Here is a 20,320-nt window from a genome sequence, read left to right as displayed (position 1 = left end):
GTGTCTCAAAGCCATAAGATCACTAAACATGGTTGCCTTTTTACAGTGCAATATTAATTATCTTTCAGACAATGAGAAACAATATGACCTGATCCCGTGCTGACAGCTTGCACTTGAGTTCTGTGGTAACAGATCTGTATCACAACATCAGCTCTAATACACAGAAGAATCCGAAATGAAACTCTTGTAACAAAAAGCATATTGTGGTCATCCTGTCTATCAACAAGCCCTTTAATCTTACAAATGTATTAAAATGCCCCAGAGAGATGAGATGAAAGCAGATCTCGTGCTAGGGGTGAGCACTCACGGCAGCCTCTCTCATCCGTCCCGTCGGAGCAGTCCTGCACGCGGTCGCACCGGTACGCGCCCGGCACGCACTGGCCATCGGAGCACGTGAACTGCTGACTCGAGCACGTCCTCCCCGCTGCAACAAACAGGCACATGTCAGTCCTTCCTGGCAAACAGGGCTTGTTATCAGGAAAAATATTCTCCTTCCTCTTTACCTACTTCATCTTTCTCATAAATATCGGTGTAACGCTTTCTCCCCCTGTATCTTGGTGTACTCAAGAGGATTAAAGAACACTTGACAAGCACACACCACAGCATAGCTCTGGAGGGCTCCTGCAGTCTGCAAGGTCACTGCTTTTCTCCACTGAAGAATTGACCTAGGTTAAAAGTACCTCCCTATAATTATTTTGCCTAAAACATTAAATTATCAATTCTCACTGATTTAAAGTTTTTTATAATTGTATTTACTGGGTCAAAATCTGTCAGTAGGTCCAAGCTATCGGTCAACTGGAATGTCACAATGTAAACACAGCAGTGTTGGAGGTAAGGCACTGCTTTCTAATACAGCCAGGGCCTCAGCAGTCAGGAATAGTTTGCATATGTAACTAATGGAGGATTGAGAATGATTATGTCTCTTCTCTTGACAGCTGTCAGGAAAAAGCAATCACATCAAACTGTTCACTTCTACTTTGATTCCACTACAGCTGAATTACACTTCCAGTTCTTAGGCACACTAACACGAATCTGTGAAGATACAGTTGAAGGACAGGCTTACTACTAACTTTCTCTTCCCTCTGCCCCTGCACATTTGTCTCTTTCAAACTCATGTTGTTTCTCAACATCATTCCAGTCTATACATTGGCATCTTGTTATCTGCTGCTCTGCAGGGGCTTTCTCTGCTGCCTTCTGTCAGCAGAGTTCCTAAAATAAGATCAGCTACTGGGATACTAGTGTCATGAGGAAAAACAAGAGCATGACAGTAAAGTAAAACAAATTTCTGCATTTATGACTTCCAGAGCTGTCAGACAGCTTTCCCAAGAAAAAGTTTTAATATTTCAAGGAGAAAAATCTCCTCTAGCTTTCACAAACACTGAGATAAAAAGTTCCTTTAGAACAACAAGGACAAATACCAGGAGATGACTCAAAAATGGCAGCAGCACAGTGCCACTGTGTAGATACTGACACTCATGATTAACCAGTACATGGTGAACAATGTTACAGTGACCCAGTTCCAAGGTCAAACTCAGAGCTTTTGCTCATTTTGCATTTTCTATCTACAGATTCTTTAGTTAAAATATAACCAGCAGTTGTGCTGACTCCTTCTCAGAGGAAGAGGGAAGCAAAAGGGAGTTATCTGTCATTCAAAAATTTCCATCCTCAGTGGATTAAGATGGTATCAAGATACAAAAGCAAAAAGCAAGTCTGTGAGCAAAATCCTTCCAAAATAAACATTTTAACCTCCCCAGGTTGAGTTGGAGTGAGTAGCTCCAGAGCTGTTGAGTTCAAAGAAGTTATCAAAAAATTATACACACAATCAAAATTAAAATAAATTAATCTTATCTTCATCACTTAGAGTAAGTTCTAATACTAGAAATGGCAGAAAAACCATCCTTCAGAACACTACATTTGTTTTCTTGTCTTATGCAATAATGCAGAGAATGTAATTTGGTGCAGTAATCAGCTCAATTCACTGTTCACCACTTTGGCATGTACTTATAGCCCTTCAAATGCTTAGTCATGAAATTCTAAGCCATAGTAACATATTTTATTTGTCTATCAATACTAAGAAAAGAGCAAAGCCTATGGCTGTGGCAGTTAGGCTGTTAAACTATTTTCTTGATCTAAACTGTACAGAGACCACTAAACACTTAACTTGAAAACAGCAATTCAGACATGAATAATACACTGTTTAGCACACTTAAAGTGAAATACTAATCAGAATTATGTTCTAAGTTTAAGCTGTCCAAATGATAATGAAAGACTAGACTCCCATCAGACACGCAGACCACAGATATTTCTCCCCTCTCAGTGTGAGAAAGAATGGCTCTGTTAATTCTAAATAATAATGCTACTAATAGCATTGCTAAACCTAATGCAGTACTGGCCAATGTTTGCTGATTATTGATAATTCATCCTGTTTTATATACAAATATATTTCAAAGTCATCTAAAAATAATTAAATTTTGTTATAGATAGTTCTGAGATGCCACTGTGAATTTTGCTAGCCAATGGATAGAGCAGATAAAGAAATATTTGTATTTCACCAAATTTTTAATGGTGAAAATTACTAAACTTTTTATTAAGTATAAAACTAGTATACACTTTATATTTTTTCTCTTTTTAACTAAAAGAAGCATGAGTAATTTTCAGATTTCAAGACCTGGAGATATCTTTTTAGACATATTTTCTGTATTTTATCTACTTCAGATTACTTTATTTCTAGAAATACCTCAGAGAGGCTTCTGTACTTACAGGGGGCTTGTTTCTCTATATTCTCAATATACTGCCAGTAAATTACATTATTTCACAATGCAGTACATTCTCAATATTCTGCCAGTAAATTACATTATTTCACAAAGCTGCTATAATGCTGGAAGTTAAAATACTCACGACACTGTTGATGTTCATCTGAGCCATCTTCACAATCCTCCTCATCATCACAAACCCATGACTGTGGAATACATTCCCCATCAGTGTGACACTGAAATTGATTTCCTTCACAGGTAGGTTGTGCTAGTGTAAGCAATGAAAAAAATTGTCATTTCACAGACATCTGTGAAAGCACTTTCAAAGATAATACCGTAAGGGAAAAGAAGGTCTAAGATTCAAGTGTCAATGAATTGTAACTTCCATGAAACACATTAAGCATCTAACAGATCAAAGAAAATGGACAGACCAGAGAGGTGAAAGTGGACCAGCAAAAGGATGCTCAAAGGCAAAATTCAGCTTAGTAAACTCCTGTATAGACTCTTCAGCCTTATATCCTCTCCTGGAGACACAAGTTCCTCTAGAAGGAGACCCCAAAAAAGGCAGAGCCCTTTTTTTCACTGTTGTATAGTCACAGCAGCTTTCCCAGTCTCACAAGGGGTCAGTTCAACTGCTCTCACCCCACCTCTGTTGCTTTATCCCTCTAAGAACATGATCTCCCAAAACATGATTCTTCCCTGTGAATTCATGAGGCAAAAGCAAGGGTCAGATCAGAACAAGCTGAATGCTGTTGTTCCAGCTCCACTATGTACTCTACAAATAGACAAACAACAGGGAACCATCAAAGAGAAAGATCAAAATAAGGGTTTGAAACTGTGTCACAGCTCACTCCATCCCTAGTTAATACTCCAGGAAGAATCTCTAGTACAACACAGTCCAGTAAACAGGACTCTGGTCTTGATCATCTCTCTTCTCAGGATTATGTTTTTGCAGAAATACAAGGTCAACTTTGTGCTCATGGGATGATATGCAAGCATAACTATCAATTTAACCAAAGCATGAGGGAGAAAATTAAAGCAATTTGTTGATTTAGAGTTGAAAAGTACAAAATAACATCAGTAGTAAACTAATTAGAGGGATAAAATTGATTACATACTACAGACATGTACTTCATGCATACTTTTTCCTGCTTCAAGAACCAAAGAATAATATTTTAGTATGACTTGAACCTCAGACCAGTTTTAAACAATCTTGCTAGCCACTCATGTGCCCCACTACCTATGGTACATCAACATATTGTTTTTAAAGGACAACTAACTCAAAAAAATGAAGTTTATTTTTAATTACTGCTGTGGGACAACACCATTTTGTTTTGCCAGTTTAGAGGCATCTTCACCCAGGACTACACAAGCTTTTTTGGACCTAAAGTGCTAAGCAACAAATCAGACTGCCTAGCCATGTCAATGGCCTCCAATTATTACATGGGTCAAACAGCAAAAAAATAACAGGGTAAAAAGAACAGATATAAATTAATCTCACTTCCTATCTGCTGAGGGGCAAAAATTGGCCTAATCTGTAAATGGACTGATAATTGCAGCAACCCACAAGACTTAAAGAACACTAGAACTGAGAAGGTAAAATACCAACAAGTTCCTGAAAACAGACTGTGGAGGGCAATTCTTCATTTTCACAACTTCTCCATTCAGAGAATCCATTTTCTCCATTTGTGAAAATCTTAGTGCATGGATATTACAGATCACGTGAATAAAATTGTTGCCTGTGTGCTGCTGACACAGCACAATCAACTCTAAACAATTAAGCATGACTCTATTTTGGGCACAGTAGGTACAGTTAGTTTTCCAGGGTCTGAAAAATCCAAAGATTTTGAGCACAAGTGATGCTGGTGGTAGCTGTATATACATCCAATATTCAGGATTACTACTGTAACAAAATACAATTCATTTCTACATTTACTTAGAACATTAGTCATAATATGAAACTGCATTATTGGGCAGTCAGATTTTTAAGAAAAGGTTAAAGTCATGTTAGAAGCTGAGCACTACTTGATTTTCTGTGTACCAAAGCCAAACGAGCTCATGGAATATGACTCAAATAGATTCTGGAGTATCTCATGACAACTCCCAATTCAATATTCACTCTTGTACCATAGGTACAGTTGAGCCCACTGGAATCTCCCATTTCTGGGATTACAAAGGAGCTGCTCTGCATGGTGTCACTTACGGCAGCCAGCTTCATCTGTGTCATCCGAGCAGTCTCTGGCCCCATCACACCTCCAGTCTGCGGGGATGCAGCGACCGTCACCGCAGCGGAACTGCCCCCGCTCACATCCTGCGCCAAAACACCGAACACGCAGCTCAGCAGGACAGCCACATAAACACACCGTGACACTCACCAAGAACTCTGGTTTATCCGCTGCCTTGCAGCATGGAGATTAAATGATGATATGAAAAATAACAGAAAACATACTATAAAAATATTTAAATATATGTATGAGTTCTATATACCCAGTCAAACAAACAAACAAAAAAAAGCAAAGAATCATCTTCAACTATTGCAGAAATCTCAAACTAAACTGCTAGAAAATTCCAATAATTTTAGTGTTTCTATATTATACAAACAAAACAAAAATAGTTATAAAAAAGGAAAAAATAATCCAAACAAGTCTCAGAGTACATACACTACAGAAATCTATTTAGCAGGAATGTATCAATTTTAAATTCCCAAGCAGTGTAGACTTTAAATAAAGGTGGGGCATCATTTTCCACATTATATCTAAGGGCTAAACATGCTAAACATTAGTGCTCTCCCAAGTGTATGAGGATTTAAAAACATACAATAATAACTCCCTTAGCTGATGTGGAAATCTTGTTTCAGTGGTAATTGCTTGAAAGTATAGAAAGATCTCAGTTTTGTTTTGCTTTTTAATAATGCCCTCATACTTAAAATATTTCCTCTGAAGTACAGGAAAGCATGTCTCGAGTCAAGATTTGAATAGCAAATAATTTTTTAAAAAATTAAGCTTTCAGACATTTATGGCTGATCAAAAGCTATCCTGCTGTCATTCTCCCCTGCTTGATCTACTAAGGATTAAGAGCTGATAAAGAAGCATTCATTCCCAGGTGTAAATGCAGGTGGATCAGTCCTTTATTAGAGTCAACTAATGAAATCTCCAGTCTATAGGAAAGAGAAAAGGCACTGTTTCTGGCCTTTCCTTGTGACTACAGCCTCATAAAAAGGGAGTGAACAGTTTTATAGATCCTCAAAACAATAAGCCACAACATAATTAGGTTCAAGAGAGCTCTGTTTCATGTTAATCTATTGTCAGCACCTCAGAGAGGGGAACACTAAAAAAACCTGAAGTAGTAGCAAAATCCAAATCTGAAAAAAAATATCCCATTTCCTGATTAAATTAATAACCACATAATAAAATCACATCTTTCAATTCTTTTGAGTGATCTGTCCAGAGAAGATAACCTCAGTATACATAAAGCACAACCACCTATTTCCTGAATTCATGATGACATAAATAACACGCTACCTAACTTTCATGTAAAACCAGGCATATCAACACTGTCACATAAACACAGTTAAGTGATGTATTCCTCAGGGATATAGGCAAGCTCCTTTATGCAAGGAATGTTCAAATCTGATTGTCTGTTAGTGACACCCTGATTTATAATGTATCCTGCAAATGGTCAAAAATTTCACTTGGATAAATGGTGGTACGGAGTGGTACAGGAGTATGTTCACCCAAATACCTTCTATAGACTAATGCATGATGGTGGTTGGTGGTGCAGGTCTGGGGTTGGTGGTGCAGGTCTCTTATCAACTACCTTTAAAACACAACAACCTCCCTTGCAAAAATGCCCTGAAGGAATGTACAAGTTCACTCTGGAATCCCAGGCCCTCTCCCTGAATTTTGCCCTACAAAGCAACATTTTCATATGAGATTAGCAGTTAAAGCTCTAAAAACACAACATATAAACCACCATTTATCAATTGCAATTGCTATGCAAAAAAAAAAATAGCAAATCTTCTTGTATATTTAGTATATTATGGCTATTTAAATTTACTTACTTAAAAAGGAAGTTACAATATAGAATGAAATCTGCATCCCCATTAGGATTTTTAATGAAACATTCTTATAAACAAGCAATATGAGCTACTTGCATATTATTTCTAAATAATAACTAGCTAAAAAAAAATAAGCACTATGTACAACAATAATTTATTCTGTCTATCTTGTATTAAGTTCTTATAGTTAACCATACCCTTATAGTGATTAAAATGAGGTGATAACACTGATAAATCTTTTAAAAAGCAGTATAAACACAGCAGTCTTTGTACAGTACCAGAAATGGTAACTGAATATTAACAGACAACTTGCAAGTCACACAGTTCTGTTACTCTCTATAACACTTCTCAGAATTACAATTTAAGATGCTCACACCTCTACACAGTAAGCACCATATCCATGTTTATTTATACAATTCTTCAGCAGACCTGTTACAATTCAGTTAATTATGGCATTAAGCTTTACAATGTTATCTGCTGTGCTTACTTATAACTGAAGGCAAAGAGCTCTGAAACACCTACAAATGTTATGAAAGACTAATACTTCAGTTATTACTGTTTTATATTATCTTTAGAACAAAGAAAATTACCTAGCAGATAATTATGTAAATTCATTTTAAAAACCAGTCTTTGAAAATCAGTAATATGAAAGAAGTAAAAGTGATCTGCAGTATTGAGGGCACTTCTCACAGAGGTTCTAAAAAGCTTGTGTTTCATCTGTGAGCAAAAACAATTCTAACTTTGATAAAGGAGAAAGTAATCAGGGGAAAAATACATGATTACAAAGTTACTGCTACAAATACCCAGGAGAAAGAACCAGAATGAAAGAAAAATAACCATGTCAGTAATAACCAGATTTGTATATTCTATGCAACATGAGCCTGCAGCACCTGGGTTTCAGCAAGAGTAGGGACTGTAAGAAAAAAAGGGGTATTCACTTGTTTATTGATATTATTTGAAGCTCCAAGTCACTGAAGAATTAGTAATCAGTAGTTTTATGGAAGGTTTTCTTTTCAATAAGTTTTTTGTGGTTTTTTAAAATGGTAAGGCAGTTCATTAATCAGTCAGATATTACAAAAAAATTATACTAATGAACTAATTTCCATAGAAATTCAGATTTACTCTGACAAATGCTGATAGGAAGGAAATAACCACTGAGTTTAAAAATGGGCAATAAAGTAATCAGTCTTTCTTTTCATGTTTAGAATTTGCTAATAGAACAGAATTTGGGTGACTTTTGAAAGTTCAAGTTCCAGAAATTATTGAATTTTTGGTGTTGCTCTACTACTACTATAATTCAGTTTCAGTCTTCTGACTATAATTAAAGTCAGAATTTATAAACTACTAAAATATGGGCTAAAAATGCATGGCAGATCTTAGGAATCACATCAGAACATATATACATAAAGAAGAATCTCTTGGCATTAACAAAAATAATTTTGAAAGTAAAAATTGATTTCAAATGCTCAATATTAAGGAAAACATCAAAGAAATAACAAATATATGATATTGGCTTTAATATAAACCAGTCTGATACTAAAATTGCAAAGCAAAGATCAGAAGCATTACTGGAAAAATGTAGATCAAAGTACTGTTTCTAAACTTCTTGTTACACTTACTATCTCGGTTCTTCATGCTAAATTGGTCACTGGAATTTATACTGTTCCCTGTGTCTGGGATTCTCTTGCAAGAGACTCTCAGTGGATGTTTCAGATTCAGAATTTGCCCAGATAAAACAAGAAGGCTTATGTTACTAGCTCTGGGAAAGCTGCTGGCAGAAAGGTTTTGTTAGGTAGTCATTTTCCACTGGAATAGACCAACATACTAGTGACTTTATCAGAAAAAAGATTGAGCTAATTACTAACTAAACACTTTTAATTTATTAAAAATAAGTGCATCTTCTACCACTATTCACCTTATTTTTCTGCAACAATTGTTGCCTGCATATGAATGAAGTACCCTATGGTAAACCACTGCCAAAGGCAAACCCCACTGCCATCGGGGACGGTACTCAACATTCACACCGCTAATGAATGTTACTCCATGTCACACGAAGTCACAGGGAATTCCAGCAGAAGAGAGAGAAGTTAATAGCGTCACACATTTCTCAGTGCAATGCTTTAACCCATAGGGCCACAGTCTCCAACAGGAAGGCAGTCCCCTACACACTCTCAACCTCCACTGGGCTTCATTTCATCTAGAAATATTTTGTTTCAGAATTAAAGCTGAAATTCAATCCTTTTGTATTTTCTTGCCCCAACATTAAAACCAGGAAACTATGTTTGGCCTATAATAGAACCAAAACAGCCTTACTCTTCACCCCTCTGTGTTACTTTTGACTCCTTGCAGTACCTCTCTGAACAGTTCTAGTCTTGTGTATTATTTTCATAGATTTTCTACCTGCCTATTTAACCTTGAAGTCCCTCACACTTTTAACTCGGACTACACATCTTCTGAATTACATTTGTCATCCACACATTAAGGGCCATGACTGCTCATTCTGACTACATAGAATAGGCCAAACCCCCTCATTTGTTCTTCCTTCCTTGTGCTCACAATGCCTTTGAGAACTGCTAACACTTCTTTAGCAGTTAAGTGTGAATGAAGAATTTAAAGTAATGAGGAATGTATTAAGCCCAGGGTAGATTGTACCACTCTCAAACTGTCCACTCAGAAATCAAACTTACACTGCTGCAATTACTTTACACTTCAGGAATCAACACTCTCAACAGATTTTTGCATCTAAAAGAGTAATGTTCTTCCAGGCAATATTTTTTCAGCTGAGCACTTAACACTTGTAATACATCTTCAGATTTTCAACAAGTAAATGCAAACAGACTGTGCATTACAAACCTCTTCCACAGAAAATTTAAGTGACAAGCTCTATTTTCCTCCCTTTCTGGCTTCCAAAAAAGGGTGTTCTCTTTTCCATTTGCCCCCCAAACAGAGCAGCCCACTCTAGGGGCCTTACAGGTGAAAGAATCCTGAATAATCATCTTCCATAGACTTTGATGTTAGATTTTTACCTAGCTTAATTACATGTCAAACAGCGTAAGGTTTTGGAATGCTCAAGGAGGGAAGGCTGAAATTATGGAAATTCTGCTCCTCCCACTAATGTACAAAGAAGCAAAATTCAAATTTTAGCTTATTTTCAAATAACACCCTATGATACTATAAAGCAGTATTCTGCTAGCAATTATAATCAGAGAATGAGCAAATATTATTTAATAGATAAGAAAAATAGAGTCTGATGAAATAATGCTGACTTTCATATATTTCAGCATGACATTTAACCTTCAGTCTTTCTACACTCTTTAAACTTCACTACATTTAATACAAACTATTCAGATTTAATTAAAAAAACAACACAGACCACACAAACACTTCTAGGTATTACACAAGGTAGTAAAAGGTTTATCTGCAGTTTTCAAGCCCTTGCAACACAAAATGTATTTTGTACCTACATATCTCTAAAGCAGATTGAAGAAGGCAATATCAACAAAAAGACAGTACAAATGTACATCTGCACCCACTTCACATGACTGCAAGTTCTTTATAGACAGATTGATGGGCAGACAGAGGACTAGTCAAGGGACAATCTGAGGCAGAAAAGCTGAAGTGCCAGATATACAGCAATGCATTGTTAAAAGGGAAGTGGAGGATTTCTTTTACTGAATTATCATCCAATTACATATAACAAGATTATTATTAGTAAAATAGCATCTACAGACACAGCAGCTGATCAAGAACTCCTTGTGCCTTGCACTGTACAATCAAGGGCCATGCCCTGGATAGTTTGCACAAAAAGACAGGAGGCTCTTGAGCTCCCAGGGTGCGCCAATGGCAAGAGGCCAAATGGGCCTGTTCTTCCTTCCACCAACACAGATTCATATTTTATTTTTAATCTGTCAGCACTCAAAAAAAGTCACAATATAATATATGAGAGGCACACTTTGTTTTGCTGGTATGTTTATTAGACAGTACAAGAAACAAGGCACATGTCAGATTGTTTGGGGGTGGGAGGCAAGGGGCAGTGGTGGAAATGAAAAAAGACTGAACTTGAAGCAGAAGATCTGGTTCTTCACCAGTACCAGCTGGACTTATTTTTGAGTAAACCACATTTTGTGTTCAGCACAATGACAGGTATCAGAAACTATAATAAACAAGTTCTACTCTGACAGGTAAGATCCAGTACCTACATTCGAAATTTTTACTTACTGATTTATTTTTTTCAAAAAGCACGACTAAAAATGAAAATATTGTCTTTCATTATGGACTTAGCAATACCATGTTTGCTGCAGCATTAGCATATTTTTATGGTTTGCCTTTACTTGACAAGCAGGAATAAAACCCAGCAAAATGTACATTTAATTTTGTGCCTTGTGTCTGCATGTTCTTGCACATACAGATATTTGTCAGCTAAAGCAATTGTTACAACTAAAGCATCAAATATCATTTTAATAATGCTCACATGCAAAATCTTTGATAAAAATACTTAAAATCACTGTACTCAATGTTAAACTATTTGTTTTCAGTAAATACAGTTATAAAAGGGCTATAGATTAATTTCTGCTAATGCCCCAACGTAAATCCAAGAATTAAAGAAATTCAGGATTTTAATCTACTGAAACTAAGCAGGAAAGCTTTCCTGCAAAGAAAAAAGGGTTTAGGTCTCCTGCAGACAACAAGTTCAAACGAATGACACTGTAAATGCTTCCTAGCAACATTAAAGATATTCATAATCTTCATCTCCTCTACCTTTCAGTTTTATTAATTGAAAAAGCAGCAAAAAAACTGATAAAAATGGAAATTGTTTATTTTGTTCTTAACAAATCCACTCAATTTATTTTTTTCAATTTTAAGCCTGAACCAATAAAGAGAACAAGCTCTCTTTTTTTTTTTTTTTTTAACTACACCACATATGGACCTCCTAGGGAAAAAAATAATCAGTTCTAATTTTTTTTCTTAAGGCTCTGGTATTCAGAACAAAACAACAATGGTTTCTACATTACCACTTTCAAACCAATTATTCTGGGAAAAGTTAGAAACAATTAAGATATTCAGTCTTTCCAAATTATTCACATTGATCCTAAATGTAAAAAACCCAACCTTATAAATTTAAAACCATGACAGTTTATTTATCATACATGCTGACAAAAAGTACATATCCATACTATGTATATTTTCTATCACACAGTACTACAAACAAAATAATAAAAATTAGGTTACTTTATAATCTTGTTTCAACTCACTTTTTTAAAGCAACAAATAAACTTTTACTATTTTTTTAGTCCTATAACAAGGCAGGAATAAGAAATAATCCTTTTAAGCAAGGACTAATTCTCATAGACAGGAGGTGATACTCCTTTCTACTGATAAAGTAAATATTCTTTATATTGAACAGACCAGGTTCCTTCTTTCATTTAAGTCATTGACAAATTTCTTGTACTTCAGTGATAACTGAGGGTAAGCCATTAATTTTTTCTTGGATATCTTCTTTAATCTAAACTGCATATAAAGTACTTTACAAGAGGACGCTAACAAAAACTATTTGTACTCCTTAGATATTTTAGTAAAATTATTATCTCTATGGCCAAACTCAAGAGAACCAGTACTTGCTGCTGACAGATCAGCCTTCTCAATATAAAAATGTTTTAGACGTTACATGTGAAGAATGTGTTCTGCCTTCAACTGGAAAACCCCACCCAGCTGTCTTTACATGAGGCGTCTTAATCCACATAAACCAGTTGGAACTGTGTTAGTTGGGAAGGGAAGCAAGACTGTGGATCTCTAGGGAAGCATACACATCCCAGCTCTCCTAAATCTTAGTAGCTCCTTTTTCATGAATGGCGCATTAAGTAGGCAAAAATCTGTTCTAATTGACCATATGACATAAAGAGGAAGAAGAACATGCAAACACGTAGAAATAAAGACAGCCTCAGTTACTCACAGAAGGAAGCATCCCAAGCATTTTCATAAGAATGAACCTTGCTAATGGCCCCAAGGCTGCTGCAGAATAACAATTGGGTAACAGAAGGTGGGGGGGAATATGACCAAAAGAGGAAAATCCTCAAGACTAGGAAGTATTTACAACTACACAGTGTGTGGAAAGTGAGGGGGAAAAAAGTGCTTCAACAACTTAGAGAGAACATGTACAGTATATATGAGTGAGAAAGTCAGATGCAGTAGCAGATGATAAAACAACCCTCTCAGGAAGCTTTTATCATTTTGAAATCCCGTATAATTTTAAAAAAAAATTTACCAACCCGTGTGCTGTTTTTTCACAAAATTAGACCCCATGCTGAGATGATGACCTGCACTCAATTCTGTCATGCTCTCCTGAAAGCTGATGAGTCATTGTAGCACTAGGAACTGGCCCCAGTAAGAGCCTTCCTGCACAGCTGATGACAGTGAAATTCTTTCATTTTTGTATTTCTTTTCTGCATCACCGCTAGAATGAAAATGGCTATGCAACATATAACATTTTGCCAAATTATAAACCTTACTGTAATTTTATTTTACCAGTTATTAAATGAAAAATGAAACCTGCCATGCAAAAAATAAACCACTTTCCTTTACAGATCATAAACACAGTAAGCACATAAAATGAGTTATTTCTCTCTTCCCACCACAGAACACATATCCACAACAAAATTCTTTAGCATCATACCAGTATGACTCTAGATCAAAAAAAAAAAAAAAGACAATTTAAACTGTGTACCAAAGCTTCACAGGGCACTAGTCATTTTGCACAAATTTCAAAAATTGGAACAGTTACTCATTGCAAACTAAACGTGTGGGATCATTGTCAGAAAACAGAACTGACGTGTCAGTACAGAATAGACAGACCACATGCTACAAGCATCTAGTGTGCCTAGATAGACATTCTAATGCTGCTTACTACTGCCCATGACATTGGGAAGCACATCTATTCCTTTGGATGCACTGACACATCACATTTCTCCCTTATTCAGTAGTGACTCTGTTTCAGTCAGCAGCTAATGGCTGGGCACTCCTTATCAAGGTTCCCAAAAAGGAAATTCCATCTGGCAAAGCAGGCCTGAGTAGATGATGGATCATAGAATCATAGAGGGGACTGGGCTCAAAGGGACCTTAAAGATCATCTAATTCCACACCTGCTGCCAGGATCACCTGAACTGAAACAACAATGTTGACTGATGTGCTCACAAAAAATGCAGTTTTATCTTAAAGAACCTGAAAATGAACAATAAGAATTAAATAGTCCTTTGTCTGTTTTGTTTTCAAGTAAAGCGTATTTTTTTCTAGTTTTCAGTTTAAAAAATAATTAAAGAAATCCTTTTACACAAACAGCAATATTGAGTGTGCCATATTAAAAAGATAGTCCTTGAATTCATCAGAATAAGATAAATACAAGAAATATCATCTTCTCCTGAAACATTACTCTTCTTGTCAATCCCAATGGAAGTATTTTATCAATAATTTCCATAAGCATCCAAAATCTATAACTCTCAGATTTACTCACCCATTTTGACTTTTTAAGGATGCTTGATTCTGCTGTGACTTCCCTTCATTAGTGGCTGCTGGGACACTATATTAAATAATTCTTATTTTAAATAATTTATAAATTATTATTAAGACATAATAATTAATAAATTAATATTTTAAATCATTATTTAAATTACATCAGCTAAATACTCTAAGCAGCATTCCAGACACAGAGTTAATAGTAGGGAAGAACTTCTCTAGCTGGTATAGCTGAATAAGCCCTACACCTGCAACATGCTTGGAAACACAAAAGCATACACGTATTGCACCCTATGTCCTTACATCCAGAAGCAAGCACAAAAAACTACAGCAAAGGCATACACTGTCTCCCAGGTATCTCAGTGGTAACACACAACATACAAATCACATTGCTCAGAGGACTGCAGGCACTTGCCTACAGGTCTGCAAACTTTAACTTGGAATCCCCTCCTCATAGCAATCTCTCCATCAGTCTTTCACAATGTCTGCTAGAAGAAGATTCCAACCATGCCTGTTATATTGCTGTCCAGAGTCAGTATCTCCACACAGCCTGTTTAAAGACAAGAATTTTCTTTTAACAGAAGATAAAAACCTTACCTAGATTTTAAAAACATCAGTGAATGTATCAGTTCCTGGGATATCTTGACTATGCCTTTTTTTTTTTTTTTAAGAGATGCCACAGAACACAACTAAAGCCCCAGCCTTCTTGGTCCAAAAAACATGACCCAGCAATCCCTATTAAAGGGAGTCCCAATTCCCCATTCTCTGACTTGACTCAGCAGGATGTAGTACCATGACCTGGCTGTGCAGGAAAATAATTGGGCAGACACAGTGCTGCTGTAAACCGTGCCCTTTTGCTGAAGATCTGGCTTCTTGATTGTAAAACAAAGGCAACTTATTAATGTTAAAACTATAAAATAGAACAGGTCATGGAAACAGAACCATTTCAGTCAACTTTTATATGTTGTTTCATTAATCCAAAACAAAACTTCTAACAGCGCTCCTTTGATCTCTAATCCACTTTCAGCATTGCAAAACAAAGAAAACATTAAAACCCCTGAAACAAACAGTCAAAGCTTAAGGAATACGCTAAAGGCTATCCATTTGATTTAACAGTTCTATGCTTACTCATTAAACTTTTTTTTTTCAACTGTTCCGTAAGTGTACTTGATTCTGTAAGAATCAAGGGAGAAAAAAATTGTTAACAAGAATTAACACTATCATAATGAAATGGACTTCAAATGTACCTCAAACAATGAAGAGCTATTTAAAGAGATGTTTACTCTTCGCTGAATCATATTTTCTGTCTTAGATCAGTACAACTCAGCAATTTCTTTGAAATTAAAGGAATCGCACTGCATTGACTCAGAAGAAACCTTGTTATTTTTTCATCTAGAAACAGCTCAAGGTATTTTTGAGAACATTATTATTATCAAATTATATAAATAAGAACTTTAGTAATTTTAGAAACAGCTCTTATCTGCCACATTCAGTGTAAGCTATTAAAAAGAAACTGACAAATTATTATTATCATCACTAATTAGTCAAAGTGGAATAAAAACATCCACTTCTCTTTAAATAGAAGTCAACCTGTAGATTCTTAATTAGAAGGGACCTTTAATGTTTTTCAACAATGACAGCTTCTAGAAAGTATAAGTTCCTTTGAAACATCCAAAGTACTATATGGTTCCAGTGTCTTTTAAGTAGAGTTCCGAAAGAGAAGATACAATTCCTGCTTTAAAAAGTGATAGAACAGTGACTCAAGTTACATATTTGTCTATCTGAAAAGTTATCACAACCACTCAGATCTAAAAATAACTATTGTAGAAGACTGAATCGATTCAATAACATAGATAAAATAAACTACATCTGCAATGTGCCTGCTTACTGCTCAACTAAAAAGAAGAGTATTCATATTTAAAAGGTTCAGTGTTAAAGTATGAGAAGTTAAAAGTGCAAGAAGTGCATGGAGGAGAAAGGCTCCAAACAGTACAAGTGATATCATGTCAACCCAGGAAGCCCAAAAGGAAAAGAATTAAAAGGCTGTAATGAAATTGCAGTCTACCTTTACCCCAAATGAATCTTTGCTATTTCCTGCAAAACACATGGCAAGTAAATCTGGATTAAAGTCGGATTTCATTGCTCAAATTTCCAATCAGCTCAATTTATGAAAGAAGGTTTTGGTTTGTCTTACAGGGAAATAGAAGCATCGCACACATCACACATTTATCTTACTTGAAATCTCCTTGGATTCTCTGTCTCTGTTTGTCTTCACTCCTGTAGCTTAATTATTTACTGTAATTCTAGCATTTGGCATAGAACCTAAATCTAACCAGGTGTCATCTAATTACTGCTTTCAATATTTAACTAAAATTCTGGGATTTGACCCATTCTTTGCTTTAGCTGATTACTTTGCAAATACCTGATATGCTTTACTGAACAGAATACAGAAAAAGAGTGAATTATTAAGAAAATTCAAGAGATGTACTAGAAGTGGGCTATTCATTAAAAAGAACAAAGAAAAAAACCCCAAAACCCCTGTTAGTGCACAGAAAAGGTCATTAAAATGTGAGAAGACGATAATGTGTTTCACTGACAAATCCTTGCAAATTGTCAGGCCTCACGAACTAAACCAGTTTAGAAGTCAGGTACATGGACATGCACTGCAATTTGTGCTCTTCATTTTGTGTCAGTACATCTCCCAGAGAAACCAATACAATTGTCCTAGTGCAGCACTATGAATTGCACAAAATCTAGTAAATTGTATGTCAGGATCGCATCAGTACATTCCTATTTCTTGGCATCCCTTTTTCCCTTCTCATTACTTCCAAATCCTCAGTCCCCAGTCACTCAAGTCTCTAAACTCTAGGTCTTGGCAGGGGTGGGATCTTCCAGACAGGCTTCTCTCATTTAAAAGTGTGCAGTGCTGTACAAGGAGGTATGAACAGTGACTGACCCGTCGCCTGTAGCAATGTCACTGTACATCATCCTACAGACAAATGAAATCGTTTTGAGTGAAGACAATGTCTAAAAACCATTGAATTATTAATTTGGAGATGGAACTATTACAATGCCTTATGGAAAATATGTTTCTCCATGACTTCTAGAAAGAACTGCTGTACCTCTTCTCTACTTGGTCTTACCATACCTATTTCTTAATGGCCTGCCACACTTCATGCAAATGTTCATTGTGATTTCTGATGTACCTTATCATACCATATGAATTCATTCTCACAATAGCCTTCATCCTCAGCCTAATAGAGACCTCATAATGCTAACAAATTTTAGTCATATTTGCCTGGGATGTATCAAGCTGATCATTTATCACTGCAGAGGTGCAGGATACAAACCAAATTTGGTGCACTTACATCCATCCATTGTCTCTAGTTTATGGCTGAGTATAAAGCACTTTCTCAAAACAAACACAAGCAATAGTCCTGTGATGCTCCTGCTTGACACTACCTTCAGTTAACTACTTTTTAGATTCCAGTTACACTTTTCTGGCAACAATTACCCCACAGACAACAAGACCTATAAAGGTTGGAGAAACAAGCCCTGTACTGCTGGCAATTACAAAACACAGCATTTTTATTCTGTTTATGAGCACTATGGTTACTCTCAGTAAAACCAGAATTAGGTAAATTGAAGAAGAGTATCATTTGAGCAAGTCCTTAGGTGAAAGGAATGTTCTAGAAACATCCATCCTCTATTGAGAACACTCAGATATTGCCAACAAAAATCTCAAAAAACATCAGTGAAGTGCGTTTGGAAATATTGAGGATTAGGCAAGATAACAGATTTTCACCATATTCCTTCAAAGGCTTGGGATTGCTTTCATGGTTCTCCAAATTTGCTATTGGAAATAAGTCTGACATAATCTCAACATTCAAGGAACTGTAACTTAAGGTTACCAAATATTTCATTATCATAATCACAGTGCAGACAGAATTGCTATCCAGGTATTTTGCTACTATCAGTCACCCATTACTAAAATTATACTGTTTGTTTTCCACAGTTATTCTACTGTGGAGGTGGGGGGAGGGGAGAATGGGAGAAAGAACACCATAAAAATAAAAAAAATTTTGTACTTCTGCTACTTAGGGATACTAGTTCAAAGCCTCTCTCTGCTTGTTCTGTCATGTCTTTTAACAGGTACGTTCTGGACAATCAAGCAGCTGTAGAAGAAAAACAAAAAAAATTTGATCTGTACTGCAGGTTCCATTCTATCCAATGTAAAATAATAATGCATAGGATTAATTCTGCCCAGTGTGACCTCCTTGGCTGGAGTTTTTGCAGGTCTCCAGCACATTAGCTATCTCTTATTTCCCTGTTCATAAGTGGGAGCTGCTAGCAGCAGTTGCTGTATAATTACTTAGTTGATTCTGTCTAAGGAGCTTAAACTAAGAGTTGAGCAAAGAAAGCAGATTAACAATTTGAACACACACGTAATACACAGACACCCACAGAAGCAGCAGGACTGCAGGTCACTACGCGGGGCGGAGGAAATGCACTTTAGCCACTCTTGCTCCTACAAGACAGGCTTGATTTTCAATGCAAGGCAATTAAAGAGCGCGAAGAAGGGGAAGGCAGGAAGATGGGCTGCAGTCACAGCCGGAGGGAGCGCTTGGGCACACGGCTACTCCATCCCTAGCAGCCAGATTAGCACCGGAGGAGCGGCACTCAGCCTGCTCTGCCAGTCACATGCTCCTCCATGTCGCCTAGCAACAGTAAAGCCCAGAGAAAAAGTTCTCCCTCTCTCAACTTCAAATCTGCGTCTGAGACCGACTGAGGGGAGCTTATTGTGCTCCAGACTAAGCATCTGTTTCTTTCTTATAGCCTTCTGTAAATGACCACATACACCACACGTACGCAAGCAGGTACATGCAGAAAACCCCCTTCCCCTCGGCCCAACCTGTCTACGTGCAAGTGCTGCAGCCCGTGCACTCCTCACCAAAAACAACTCTAGGTACAATTTTAGTGGTCATCAAACCAGCCCTTGGAATGCAGGTGAACTCTGCTCTGCAAAACCACCCGTATTTCAGTAGCAAAGAAATCACAAAGATCACAAGGAAAAAATGCAAAAAGTCTGGGGTGATTTTTTCTTTTTCTTTTTTGGCCTTATTCACGGCTAGTAATCAGCACTCACAGAACAACCTGCCTGCTTGCATTTCCACAAAACCATGAGTTTAGACCGTGGAGTTGCAAAGTCTGACATGTCCCTCAAAATTTAGCCACGTTTGTGCGCTGCTGTCTTACACAACTAGGAAAAAAAAAAGTTTGTACAAACCAGAAAAACAATCAAAGGAAGCATCCTAGGATAACTTAAAAACAAGATGAAGTGAAGCTAAAGAATCGGTGGTGTTTGCAGTGCTTTTAAGGCGTTACTTACTTTTCCACAACAGAAACCGACTCCATCAAATGACTCCTGGAAAGAGCCAGCTGTCTCCCCTAGCTATTAGAAAGAACTCCTTGAATCAGCGCCCGTTAACCCTCTACTTTCAGACACTTTGGTCTTTTTCTAATAAAAGTCCCCAGAGTAGGGATATGCTCCTTGCGGTGCAATTCCCACTCCGGAGAGGCTGGAGCACAGCGCTTACCTTGGCAACTGCCCTGCATCATGCATGCAGTGAATAATATGAGCAGTTTGCAAGCAGTTGCTGCTCTTCCATCCATCCGATGGTGAGGTCCCATCTGGGCTGGGATGCTCCAGCTTCCTCAGAAGCTGGCTCCTGGACTCCGGGGTGCTGATCTGCACAGCAGCAGCACAAGGAGCCTGGTGTCTTTTTCTTATCCTGCTAGTTGCAGAAGAAAGGCGTGTTCGCCTGTTGAGACATCGCGTTTTCTATAAACTCCCACCCTCCAGACATTGCATAAAGCTCTTTATACCCGGCGGCCCCGGAACCAGCATGAGGGAATCAGGCACTGCTCCAGGCCCTGCAGCCACAGGCTGCCTCTGCCCCTCCTTCCACACTTTGCAGGATCGCCGAGATGCTTCCAAGAGCCT

At 37.1% G+C, this 20,320-nt stretch overlaps 1 protein-coding gene across 1 annotated transcript in view; it reads right to left on the bottom strand.

Annotated features, from left to right (window-relative positions):
* Positions 1-19,971, bottom strand: part of LRP2 (LDL receptor related protein 2) — a 110,656-nt gene extending 90,685 nt beyond the window's left edge. The window contains exons 1-4 of the mRNA XM_054278254.1: positions 19,914-19,971; positions 4,957-5,064; positions 2,899-3,021; positions 308-424 (exon numbers count right to left, since the gene is read on the bottom strand). Coding sequence (XP_054134229.1) covers positions 308-424; positions 2,899-3,021; positions 4,957-5,064; positions 19,914-19,935 — 370 coding nt within the window. The 5' untranslated portion in view covers positions 19,936-19,971. The remainder of the gene's footprint in view (positions 1-307; positions 425-2,898; positions 3,022-4,956; positions 5,065-19,913) is intronic.
* Positions 19,972-20,320: the final 349 nt, after the last annotated feature.

Source organism: Melozone crissalis, unplaced genomic scaffold, assembly GCF_028551555.1.
Source record: "Melozone crissalis strain CALT ecotype California unplaced genomic scaffold, PUWL_Pcris_2 ptg000023l_1, whole genome shotgun sequence".
In the NCBI taxonomy this organism is placed as follows: Eukaryota; Metazoa; Chordata; class Aves; order Passeriformes; family Passerellidae; genus Melozone; species Melozone crissalis.
Note: the sequence above shows the minus strand (reverse complement) of the source record. Positions and strands in the feature narration are given on the sequence as shown.